The sequence below is a fragment of the Grampus griseus genome, assembly GCF_964374135.1.
Source record: "Grampus griseus genome assembly, chromosome: 3".
In the NCBI taxonomy this organism is placed as follows: Eukaryota; Metazoa; Chordata; class Mammalia; order Artiodactyla; family Delphinidae; genus Grampus; species Grampus griseus.
The window spans coordinates 63,521,421-63,534,784 of record NC_139019.1 but is presented as its reverse complement, the minus strand read 5'-3'; the positions used below and the strand labels follow the sequence as shown (position 1 = coordinate 63,534,784).

Here is a 13,364-nt window from a genome sequence, read left to right as displayed (position 1 = left end):
TTAAGGTAAAACCTAAAGAATAAAGCAGTTAGCTGTGTAAAAACTGAAGAGAAAGAAAAGAATATTTTAGGTAGAGAGACAAGTAAATGCAGAGACCATGAGAAGAGAAAAAGCTCTGGGATGCTCAGGAACTAAAGGAAGGCCAGAGTGAACAGACGACAATGAATGCATGAATGCAGAGGAGAGTCGGACAGAACAGCCATGTTTAGGAATTTTAATTTTATTTGAAGCACAATGGAAAGCCAATGTAGAGTTTAAGGCAGGGGAGTAACATGATTCAGCTTTTATTTTCAAAAAAGAGATCAGTTAGGAGGATACTGCAGCAGTCCACGTGGGACTGACTGCAGTCAAGATGGCAAGACATGCACAGTCTCTGGATATATTTTAGAGGTAAAAGCATAGGACTTAGTATTAGATTGGATGTGGTTGTCAAAAGGAAATGTCCAGAGTAACTCCCAGGTTTCTGGCCCAAGCAACGCATTAGGTGGAGGGGACAGGGAACCAGGAGGAGGAATAGGGTTGAATACGTTAAGTTTGAGATGCCTATGATACACCTATGTGTTTAGGAGCCTGAGTTGAATATATAGGCCTGGAGAATAGAGGAGAGTAAGGACCAAAGATACAAATTTGAGAATCACTGACATTTTGATATTTATGGTCATGGGCATAGGTAAGTTCATTGGAGAGAAGAGAAGGGGAGGGAAGGATAAGGGAAGGAAGAAAGCTGAGCTCCTAAGGTTCAGGCCTCAGGAACTCCAACATTTGAAAGATACAGAGAAGATGAACAGTGAGCAAAGGAAACTTTGAAGAAGCAGCCAGCAAGTAAGGGAGACAAAAATGAGTAGTTTCCACTTTAGAAAAAGGGAACAGACTGTACAAAGGTCCAGAAATATATCACACCTTAGTGTGCTGTGAGAACGGTAAATAGTAGGGAGCAAAACATAATCAGATATACATTTTTAAAAAAATCATCTTTGGGTAATGCAGATAGAAACAGAGAAGGGCAACACAGAGGCATGGAGATGCTTAGTTTCCTTAATAAAAAGTCTTTCATGAAAGGGCTTTCATCTGAGTGCCTTTCATAAAAAGTGATTTTACAAAAAGGCAAGATGATATACTACTACTTCTTGCAGAGAGACAATGTTTTCATCATTGATCAAAATAGTTCATCCACTAGAAGGGGAGGAACTGATTTCTCAGGTTCCCTTTGTGGTTAATAATCTGCTGTTCTATAAGTGTGTATGCACACCTGCACACACATGTACACACACACACACACACAGACACACACAGCTGCATTTCCAAGAAATCACTATCTCACTGAAGGAAATGTCTTATTTCCAATTTGTTCTGCATACTCATGTTGAACATTTCCTGAGGCAGAGACATGCTAGTGGATGTGTGGGTCTGGAGCTGCGGGAGATAATGGAGACAAAGTCATCTGCACATGAGTTACAGGAGAAGCCATGGCCACAGATAAGATCCTAAGTAGTGCTGAAAGTAAGAAGATGCCCCAGGAAAGAACCACGGGTAACATCAACACTTAAGGTGCAGGTAGAAGAAGAGGTACTCACGGAGAAAACTCAGAACTTACCTTTGCTTAATACTTCAAAACACAGGGTAAGTTACTGAATCTTGAATACTCTTCTGAGATGACCAAATCTGCCTTGGAAATTAATATTTTGCCTAAAATACCATTTTAGATACTCATCCCACATTTTTCAAAGTTTTCTGCCCCTCCCCCCTCCCAACCAGTCACTATTTACAAGCAGAATTTGCATTTTGGGGCTTGTGGAGGAAACCAATAAAGTACCTATGGTATATGTATAAAAGACTGACAAGACCATATCAACTAAAAGAAGCAGAAGAAATTCAAAGATGGAATCTCGAAAAAAATGAATTCAATATAATTTAATTTTAAAAGGTCTTAGGACTAATGGCTTGCCAACATGGCATTCGGTTATAAGAAGCCAGAGACCTACACTGAAGAATCTTCTTGCCTAAAATTACAGAACTGATAAAATGTATGGGGCACAACACATAAGAAAGCATAGCCTATTTATAAAAGCCAATGTGGTTTCAGTAGAGTAACATCTGACCTCAATAACCCAAGTGAATTCTTTGAATCAGTAAGTATAGGGTAAAAGCCATTTGTACTTTCTAGAAAGTCACTAGAAAAATTTGCACCAAAGAGGCCATTTTATAGAATAAAAAGTAGTGGGAGTGGAAAATCCTCTGAAACTTGAAACACTTGGTCCTGAATTTATGAACTGTGTGATTGCCCTGGAAGCTAAAATAGGTTAAAAATGTTAAAAAGATCCTAAAGGATTTAAGAGAATTCATGGACGACTGACAAATAATGGCTCTTGAAGAACTTTGGGAGATCCACCTTATAGCTTGCTAAGTTCCCTTGTCACCAATTATTTGCTGTATGATCTCACTATAGACGAAAACTAGGCTTTAAACTAACCTTTGGCTGCCTATGTCAGAGACAGAATATTAGCCTGGATGCATGGCACCTAATGTTAGTACTAAAACAACAACAACAATAAATATATAGCTGAACTACTGACTAATCAGCTGAAGATTTTCTCTAGGTATTTGTTTGGAAGACATGGCAAGTGCAATTAAGATATAACTGGAATTCTTTTGAAGTCAATTTTTTTTATAAGCACATTTTTATTTATTAATATTTATTTATTTATTTTTGGCTGTGTCGGGTCTTAGTTGTGGTGCACAGGCTTCTCTCTAGTTGTGGGGCATGGGCTTTGTAGTTGTGGCATGCAGGCTCTCTAATTATGGCACACGAGTTCAGCCCCAGGGCATGTGGGATCTCAGTTCCCTGACCAGGGATCGAACCCTCATCCCCTGCACTGGCAGGCAGATTCTTAACCACTGGACCACCAGGGAAGTCCCTGAATTCAATTTTAATGGATTAGGAAGCTTAAAGTTTTTAAACTATGATTTAAAATAAAAATGGCAAAGGAAGAAGTTTTGTGTGCCTGTTTTCAGCTATATATGTTTTAGGCTGGTCTAAAGTTCATACTTGAAAGCACTGGAGTTCAATGCATGGAGTACCTTCTCTCAGCCTTTTTGGGAAAGGAGGGTCCCAAAGAGTACATGATCAACCCCCAAAGAGCATACAACACGATCTACTGAATTTATCTCAAATTAATCCTGTTTATACAAAACAAATTTAACAACAGAAATAAAAAATTTAATTTGCATGTAAAAGTCTGCTAGCAAGTCTGTTTCTGTTGAATATTTCAACCAACCAAATAAAATAAAAATAATAATGTGGATGCTTTAGATGCCTTTCTATCAGCCAGAAGGCAACACCCCTTATATTGCTGTCCGCACACTATCTACAGAAAGCCATCTTGTCTGCTTTTGCTCCATGAGGTATCTTTATCTTGTTTGAATACTGAACCAAAGTAGATACTTCCATTTTCAGAATTCCTTCTTTACCTAGTCAGTTACCCCTGTCCGAAGGTCTTTATGGTCAAGAAAAGAAACCGTAATGACCCACTAAAAGGTGAAGTGATTTAGTAACCAATCATCATCAGAACAGTATCTTAAAGCTTAGGACTAACAGTAACAGCATCTGCTATCCTTTGCCAAAGATGGCTATTTACTAAGCACAGCATAAGATGCAGCCATTAGTGAGGCTGCTGTGCAGTTTAAGAGACGATGCACGTAAAGCCCCTAGCATAGTGCTTGCTATATGATAAAGAGCTCAAAACTGGCAGTGAAGATTACTGCCTCATTCTATTCCTTACCGCAGCCCTGTGAGGAGGTACTGTACCACTGCAACGGTGAGAACACAGTGGGCTGGCTAGGGGGTGGTGAGCTGCAGCCTTAGTGGGACTGACTCAGTTGACAGAGCCCACTAACAGCACCAGCACTACATTCTCTCTGGTCCGTCCATATGGGAAGCTGTTCAAGATGGATTCAATGCTGATTTTAAATCTAGGCTCTACCAGCTGTGAAACATCAAGCAAGTTACTGAAGCTCTCTGAATCTGTTTACTCATCTCAAGGACCCACCCTCAGAGGATGATTCTGAATATTAAATACTGGTACATAGTAAAAGCACAATAAATAATAGCATTCATTCATTCAGTCCGTCAGTCAACATTATTTGGACTCCTACTATGTGACAGGCATAGGTCACAGCTCCCAAATCTATCTGCATGTCAGAATCATCTGGGAGCTTTTAAAAATTCCAACTCCCAGGCCACACTGGAGGCCACTGAAATCACAATATCTGGGGGCTGGATACAGGCGTTAAGTATTTCAAAGCTACCCAGGTGATTCCAACGTGCAGACAAGCTTGGAAACCACTGTGTTTTAGGCACCAGACTCACCTACCTTCCTGAAAGCACACCTAGTTTACTCATCCTACCTTCTTAAACATCTCACATCTAAGCCCTCTTTCAGATTCCTACTGTTACTTCTTTAGCTCAGGTCCTCAGAACCTCTCCGTGAACTTGCTAACTTGCTCCCCACCCATGACCACTTTGTCTGCTCCCACACACAAGCCAGCTCTGATCCTATCACTCCCATGTGCAGAATCACTGGATTAACCTCCTCTGGCTACCAGCTCCTCAGCCCAGCCTTCAAAGCCCTCAACAAAAGGCAGTGCCCCATCGCCCCAGCCTCTCTCCCCCTACACCCTTATGCTACTGATGACCCCAACTAACTGGTTAACTCACTTTCTCCGGGCAGACCCCATGTCTTCCAACTGAAAGCAGGCTCGTTGTTAGGGACAAGGAAAAAAATCTTCCCGATAATAGTCTATTGCCAGATACAAAATAAAATCTTCCCCAACTGAAAACAGTGTTCAGATTAAACACACAAAAGACAATTCCTTTTACCTTAGTTTAAGGAGTGGCTGGGTCACCCACTTCTTTAACTTCCGTCTCCCAAATGAAGTTTTAGTATGGTCTAAAACCCAAAATAAACTTCCTTTGGTTTTCATATCAGTCTAAAAAAGACCAGAAAACAAGGTTTATTAACTAGATGATTGTATTTGTACCAAAACTTCTAGTTGTTCATGCATCCTCATTATTCCATAGACCCCAATTTTAAATGATACGCCCTAGCATAAAACAGAGCTCAAAACAGGTGTTCATTTAATGTCAGATGAATGAATGTATACATACACACATCCTTATATACACACACAAAGTACTTATATTTTACACAAGAAAGATACAGTCTATGTATAGTTTTTAGTTCACTAACAATAAATTATTGAGAAGTCTCTTTTGAAATGTTTGTCCTAAACATCTCAAAAATATAACTGCATCCTTTCCTGCCTTGGAAAGCACAGTGAAGATAATTTCATTTTCCTCTGGCAGTTCAGTATCTCCCACTACCTAAGGGTTGCCATTCTAAAGACAGATACTCTCATGACAACACTGAACAAGTTTAAGGAGAGAAGTGAACCTGTACTGCACTCTAGGACTGTACCCCTGAAGGGTTTGATTTTAGTCTGTTTTATTAAATCCTTAGCAAAAATTTATCTATGCTTTGTCACTTTAAAATTAAGCCATTAAAAAAATTTTACAATTAACTAGAGATGGTATTAAATTTTACCAAGGTTTCACTGTAGTACAAAATGTCTAATAATAGGTTTAAGTTCTATTTGGAACATAAAGTTGTTTTCACCTGGTTTTTTTTTTTTTTTTTTTTTTTAACTCTTTCCTTTTCCTTCAAATCAACGAGCAGGTACTTACATAATACCTTCTGTGAGCTCAATAGAATAAGTGGCAAAGGTATATTAAGACATGGTCCCTCCCTCAGGGCACTTACATCCAAGTGTGGGAGAAAAGACTCCTAATGAGGACACAATGCCACCTGGCAGAAATCAACTATAAAAAGTGTGCTATAACCTCTCCAGGCCTTAGGAGTTTAAAGCAGAGCACACACAGAAACTACAGTGGTCATGGAAGGCTCCCTGAGGAGCTGGGCAGGCAGAGCAGACCTATGAGGAGAACCCACATCAGTGACTGCACCATCCCTTCCTGAAACGAGAGCCCGACTGCCTGGACCACAGTAAAGGGTCCCAGGAAGAGTACGGTGGAGGGGACTCATTCTCTAATTACCTGGCATCATTGGAGAAGCAGGCTCAGACAAGAGAGGGAGAGCTGGGGGAGACCTGAGTCCTGTTACACCTTTGCTCTCCCTGGCAACCAGCTCCCTCCTCATGACCCCTTTCCATTGCTCTATGGTAAAGGAGGACAAAGCCCAAGCACAAAGACAAGCAGAAGATGCTAATTCTCAGCTTCTATTTCTACAAGGGCCCAAGTCCTGATAAAGAAAGGGATTTTAGAGGGTATTCTGATGACGGATGATTTTTGCCTTAGGAATTTGATTTCAGAACTGACTCCACTGTAAAGGATGTGAACAGGGAGGATGTGGCAGAAGTAAAGAAATCTTGGAATACCAGGGCTGTGTCTGCAGGCTTTGACTGTGGGCTCTTCTTCACCCCAGAAATGCCCTTTTGTCTGCTACCTCGGGGATGTTTACAGAGTTGATGAGAAAGACTTGTGGGAAATATACTCAACTTCCGGATGACAGAATGACATGATAAAAATGTTATTGCATAAAAGGAAGGCTGACTCCAGTATACAAGGACAGCCTGGCAGAGGGAGAAACCAAGTGAGAGAAACTAGACAGCAATATACAAATCCAGGAGTCAGGAGAATACATTCAGCATTTACTTTAATTCACAGCAGTTCTAGTGATTCACAGCAGATGGTTCAGCTTTTCCACTACTTACTCAAATGACTTGGAACTGCTTTTTCTTTCTGTGACTTTATGTTATAATAACATTAGTTTTACAATATAATATCTCACATTTCCAAGTGATAGTTTAATACATGAAAGCAATAATTTTAATGTCTTCATTACCCTTCTCATTCATCAATAAAGGGCAAGTAAACAATGATGGAAGTTTGCGAAGTGAAATATTATGCATCTTACAGTCAAACTGAGTATCAGAGAAACTTGCTTTATATGCTGGATAATGAAGTAAGACTGCAGACATTTCAACAATCAGTTAAAAGTATGTAGAAAAAACATAACCAAGCAGACCAAAAAAATCCACTTTACATTAATTTCCAAAGATGATGCCTTTCCAAAGAAATATTTGATAAAGAAATTATCAGGATGGACGTGTTGCTTCAATCATTAAAAAGCACAGCTCTATAGCTCCCAACGTAACCCCCAAGTAAGTATTTCATGTATTTGGTCCTCAGAAAAAGTGAGCACTGCAGTTACCAGTAGATGTTAGGCAGAGCTGCCAGCTGAAGACAACACTGTTTTCACCTGCATACCTAAGAACAGACTGCTACCTTATCCCACATTTTTTTTCAAAACCATTTTGAATCTAATAGGCCTTATGTTTACCTGACCTGATTCTGAAGGATTTCCAGGTTCCTTAATGTTGTTCCATTAATTGTCATAAATTCCATTTCACCTGACAACTGTTTAAAATTCCTGTAAAAGAATGAAATATGAGCCATGATGCAAGTGCATAAAGAGAAAAACTAATTTAGGCATTAGAAATACTCAAGTAACATGATTTCCTGCGATAGGAAATCGAACCCAAAAAAGCCAAAAAGAATATTCATCATTATGAGAGTATCTTCTATCGACACTGGGCGCTGTTAGGTAAACTGATGTGAAAGGACAGCTGTTGTCACACCAAAAACCAAGAACAAGAAACGGAAGTAATGGTACCAACAATTTTTAAATTTTTTTATATTTCCAGTAATAGAACCAAACATAGTCTTTTATCATTGGCAGAGCAAGTGGTGGTCTCTTCAGGAAAAGGTATGCAATTTGCTAGAAAAATATGTCAGTATACTTAAAAACGTCCTCCTTATTCTTTAGCATGAGATCATCCTGATAAACACTTTAAAAGCTTTTAATCAACATTCTGGTATGTGCAAATGTTATTTACTCTATAATTAAGACCACAAATTAATGTGGCTAATGTTTTAGTAGAGTATAAAACTGAAAAAGTAGAAATTACTTCCTTAAGTTCAAAGAATTCACATTCTCCATATGTCCCTGTAACTATCCCAAACTAGATTAAAAATTCAATAAATTTCAAATAAACTTGACTATTGAGTTCAATGTGATTAATAAATGTATGCACAATTCAAATTTTGTCCTTATTAGCCTGTCATGTTAAAAAGTATATTAATCAATGCATTACTAACCCAGTAATTAATTTCCTTTATAAGCCAGTCCTTTGACATTTCTGTCCACAGCACTTACAGATTTGATGGCTCATTTTTCCAAGCAAGAAAAATAACGGCAAGTCACTAAACTATTTGGAAGGAAAGCATGAGTGTTTGCATCATAAAACTAACCCCACTCATCATGGCCATAATAAGATGTAAATAAAATCCAGTTTCTTAAGCCAGTTATAGAAGCAAGCTTTCATCCAGGAATCTAGAGCCTAAAATCAGAGCCCAAGGAGCCAGTGCTCATTGAGAGATGCCTCCACTTCTAGATGACTCCCACAACTAAGGTTCCAGAGCCCTGAAAAAGAAATAACTTACTGCATATTAGGAATGTTGCCTAGTACACTGTCCCCTGGCAGTGTAATTTACCTGCAACAGGTTTGACCTAGCTTCCAAAGGATGACTTGTTAATGATTTTTAGAGGGAAGCAACTCCAACACTGATAGTAGGTGTGTGTAGGCCATTCTCTCCTTCTTACAACTGTTAACTTGATTTGCCTTGCATTACAGTAATTTATCTTCTTCTGCTATCCTCATTAATAGATCTAAGCTCCTTGGAGGCATGGGTTCTCTGTGTCTTATACATTTTGCAGCACCTGCAGACCCTAGCAGAAAGTATATGCTCAGCAAAGGTCTGCCATCTTTCTGTGGGGAGGCCAGTTTGGGTTTGTTTGGTTTCCTTGGAGTCATAAAGCCCAGAAATGTATGTGAAACACCCAGAGACAGTAATAAAATGTAAAACATTATTTTCAGGAAGAAACAATTAGGCAGTGATTTGCTGTACAGCTGACAGATGTTCACACACCTTCATGGTCAAAGATACAAGTTGGAAGTATTGCTAGCCTGGACTCTGAGTTGCTATCTAACCAGTTCCTATGTGTTTAAAGAAAAGTCATTTACTTCCCCTGTTCTTGACAGGTTTAACCTACACCCTAGGGGTGATTAATGAACACTTGAGTACCTTAATAAGACAGACTCTCGAAGGATGCTTAGTTGGCATCAAGGACCCACAATTCAGCAGCATTGACATCTGCACTGATCTTAATAAAAGAGATCAACCACTGGGCAATATTAAGTTAGACTGATTCCTATGGAATGATAATTACCAAGCAACTGTAAGAACTAACTATGCTTCAGGTTTCCCATATGTTTGGATGATAATGTACTCTGGAGTTCTGACTCTTCCTTACAAATACAAAAGAAATTTCCTTCTGTCAGTGTCTATTTCCATTAGGAATTATATATATACTTTTGAAGTCAGGGTTATATCTGCCAGCATCCTTAGGAATTTGACAGTATATGATCACTGATCAAGCAATTCTAAATTATTTATCCTTTTGGAAAAAACCAAATTTTATGTGCTTTGAAATAAACCTTATAAACAATGCCTGGCTAGCATTCATCCTGTGTGAACTTCCAGAGAAATCTTCCAAGTAACATGGGAAAATACTTCATTAATATTTCAGACAACAATAATACAAAGGATGCTTTTTATCCCCTCAAGTTTTATAATGGGAGAAAAATGTTCTTGCTGAAAATTGCCAAAGAAATTTAAGATTCTACATCATTCCCATACTACTTAAAAAAAACAAAAACAAAAACCAATCTTTCTGATTTAGACAAAGGCAGCAAAGGCGTAGACCTTATGTGAAAGATCAACCCCTTACAAAGATTCTATTTAAATACTATTAATATTATTTGAAAATGAAAACAGACCAAAAAAAAAAAAAGACACCCTACCACATTACATATGAAATTTATAGTGGAGAATAGTTCTCTATGTAGTTTTCAGAGTTCATACATTCACCATTTGTCTAACCTTTTGATGGTTAATTTATGAATTATAAATTGTATCATACGACAAAAATTCAGTTTTATTGTAGATTCACTTCTAATTTATTTGCAATTAAAACAAATATCTTTGCATTCCTAAATGCTGCCAGTATGCATATGAAAGAAGAAAATAAGAAGAAGGGTGTATAACAGATCCCCAACGATTCACTAGGAGATTACACAGGACTCAGCATACAGTCATACTCACAGCTATGATTTATTACTGTGAAAGGATACAAAGCAAAATCAGAAAAGGGAAAACGTACATAAGGCAAAGTCCAGAGGAAACCAAGGGCAAGCTTCCAAGAGTCCTCTCCTGGTAAAGTCACACAAGATGTACTTAATTTCCCCAGCAGTGAGTTGTGGCAACATGTGTGAAATATCTACCAGAGAAGCTCATTGGAGACTCAGCACCCAGGGTTTTCACTGGGGGCTGCATTCACATAGGCACCTCTTCCCCACCGTGTACCAAAATTCCAGCTCCCAGAAAACAAGTAGGTGTTCAGCATAAACCATACTGTCTGCAGAAACCGTTTAGGCACAGTGAGCCATTCTTACCAGAGAATGCTGGAAACCCTCCCCAAAGGCAAGGTCTCCGATGCCGGTCAAGGGTCAAGCTTGCATGTAGGGTTTCCTAAGGATAGTTGTCTCATCGGGTTTGCCATGGTAATCTTTTCTTGCATCTCTCTTTTCAAATTCTGTTTCTCTTAAAAGTATCTCTGTTGTATTTATTTACTTTTGTATTCCTTCTAGTTTACTCTTTATTCCTAAATTGATCTTTTTCTTTAATATATAGTTCATTCTCAAATCCTATCACCTCATTTCAAATCTTTCCTATTTCTCATCTATTCTCATTTGTCCTTTCACATTTAGCATCATTTCCTTTTAGCTCATTTTGAAGTAGTAGGTTATAGTTAGGAATTATATATATACTTTTGAAGTCAGGGTTATATCTGCCAGCATCCTTAGGAATTCGACAGTATATGATCACTGATCAAGCAATTCTAAATTATTTATCCTTTGGGAAAAAAACAAATTTTATGTGCTTTGAAATAAACCTTATAAACAATGCCTGGCTAGCATTCATCCTGTGTGAACTTCCAGAGAAATATTCCAAGTAACATGGGAAAATACTTCATTAATATTTCAGACAACAATAATAATTTGTGGGCATGTCTTTCTGGCATGCGTTCACTTTCTGTAAGGACATTATCCTGCTCCTTGTTCTTTTTTATTATAATTTTATATGGGATTCCAATTTGGTTCTTTTCCCATTGCTAATTTTTAAGTGAAAATTAGTTTTCCAGAAGTTTCAGAACACAGACATTTTTTAGGATAGCTGATGTTACTTTACACATCTCCCTCTTCTGTTGTTTTTTTATGGTGTTCAATCATGGCACCTCACTTCTGCTTTCATTTGTAAAAGATTAAATGCATGAGTACTGTCCTTTAACCACAACTAGAAAATTATACAAATATATATATACATACACACTATATATATGTGTGTGTGTGTATATATATATACATATATATATACATTTAAAACTGTTTTCAGGCAGTTGGACATCAGGCAGCATAGAACTGTGATCCCTGAGAGAAGAAAAACAAAAGAGGTAAACACTATGACTAACTCTTTGGACAGACCAAGGAAAGTAGAAGTTGTGAGACAGAATGTCAGAGACAACAGAGCTGCATACAGAGAGATGCAGAAGGGTCCCATCAAAGTCTTTGGCCAAGCACTGATCCTAAAATATGCGGAGGACCTCACATGAGATCAGGGAAAGAACCACAAGAAACAGTAGGACGAACAAGGGTTCACATAGGGCTTAGAATAGTTTGCTCTCCGACTAAAGAGAGTAGAAATACCTCAAAATACTTAGGGCATTGGGTAGAAGTCTTGGAAGTGTATTGCTTTCAGGGTGGGATTAAAATAGACATAGACAAGGATTTCCCAATCTTGGTACTAAATGACATTTTACTGAGATAGCTCCTATCTGTCCACCCCACCTCTGCAGAAGAGGAAGTAGCTTACTTATCCAGGATCTATATGATATAGGGTAATTCTTCACAGAGCCAAAGATAAGGGGCTAGTGAAGGTAGAATATGGAAAGGCAAGAAAATTATTCTGCTACCCTTTTTTTATTCCACTGGCCTTTAAACTAGCATTTTCCTAGAATGTCAATTGCCAGCTTTTAAATCTCTCAACTCTACAAAGTTAATCACTCTTTTAAAAAGCTGTCTGTAAGGGGCTTCCCTGGTGGCGTAGTGGTTAAGAATCCGCCTGCCAATGCAGGGTACACGGGTTCGAGTCCTGGTCCGGGAAATTCCACACGCCGTGGAGCTACTAAGCCCGTGCGCCACAACTACTGAGCCTGCACTCTACAGCTCGCGAGCCACAACTACTGAACCCATGCGCCACAACCACTGAAGCCTGTGCACCTAGAGTCCGTGCTCCGCAACAAGCCCGCGCACTGCAACGAAGAGTAGCCCCTGCTCGCCACAACTAGAGAAAGCCCGAGTGCAGCAACAAATACCCAGTGTAGCCAAAAGTAAAAAAAGTTAAAAAAATTTTTAAAAAAGCTGTCTATGTTAGTAGCTGTCCTCTTTATCTTCAACTTTATGGTCTGTGAAATAAGAATTGAAACCAAGAATAAGAAAGGTGATGAAGTTTTATGAATGCTTTTCAATACCACTTCTTAATACTACTTCTCAATTAACTGTGCATTAGTATAAAGCGCAGTGTTATATTATGGTGTTGTGGTCAACGCTATAATACATTCAATACCTATCATGAATACAAATTGACAGAATTCTTAAGCTTTCTTTTAATTTATGTCAATTAATATTTTTAATATTCTTCAGCAACAATACCACACAGCTCATTCTTGCCCCAGAATATTCTATCCAGAGCAGGTAAACTTCTTTCCTAGTACTTAACAAAATTCAATTCAACAGTACTTACCAAATTCAATTTAAGAAATGTTTTTTAATATACCACCACCCTTTTTTTATTTTTGATAAATAACTTACTTGGGTTTGGAAAGCACCTTTTCCAAGTTAAATTCTTTCAGATATCTTATTATGGCAGCCAAAGAGCAAATCACAGGCTTTTCCAAGTTAATGATGCCAGAAAAACTTTGAGAACCTAAAAAAACAGAATATACACCTTCATTAAAGTTATTATTCCTTATTAAAAACAAACATTAAGTTAAATAAAATTTAGTTTATGATTTTTGAAATAATAATTTAGATCGTTATCTCCCAAAATT

The 13,364-nt window shown here is 38.2% G+C and overlaps 1 protein-coding gene across 2 annotated transcripts in view; it reads right to left on the bottom strand.

Annotated features, from left to right (window-relative positions):
- MSH3 (mutS homolog 3) overlaps nt 1-13,364 on the bottom strand; it is a 180,909-nt gene that overhangs the window by 106,854 nt on the left and 60,691 nt on the right. For both annotated transcript variants that reach the window (XM_082650995.1, XM_082650996.1), the window contains exons 10-12: nt 13,126-13,240; nt 7,421-7,505; nt 4,877-4,986 (exon numbers count right to left, since the gene is read on the bottom strand). In XM_082650995.1, the coding sequence (XP_082507121.1) occupies nt 4,877-4,986; nt 7,421-7,505; nt 13,126-13,240 (310 nt within the window). The remainder of the gene's footprint in view (nt 1-4,876; nt 4,987-7,420; nt 7,506-13,125; nt 13,241-13,364) is intronic.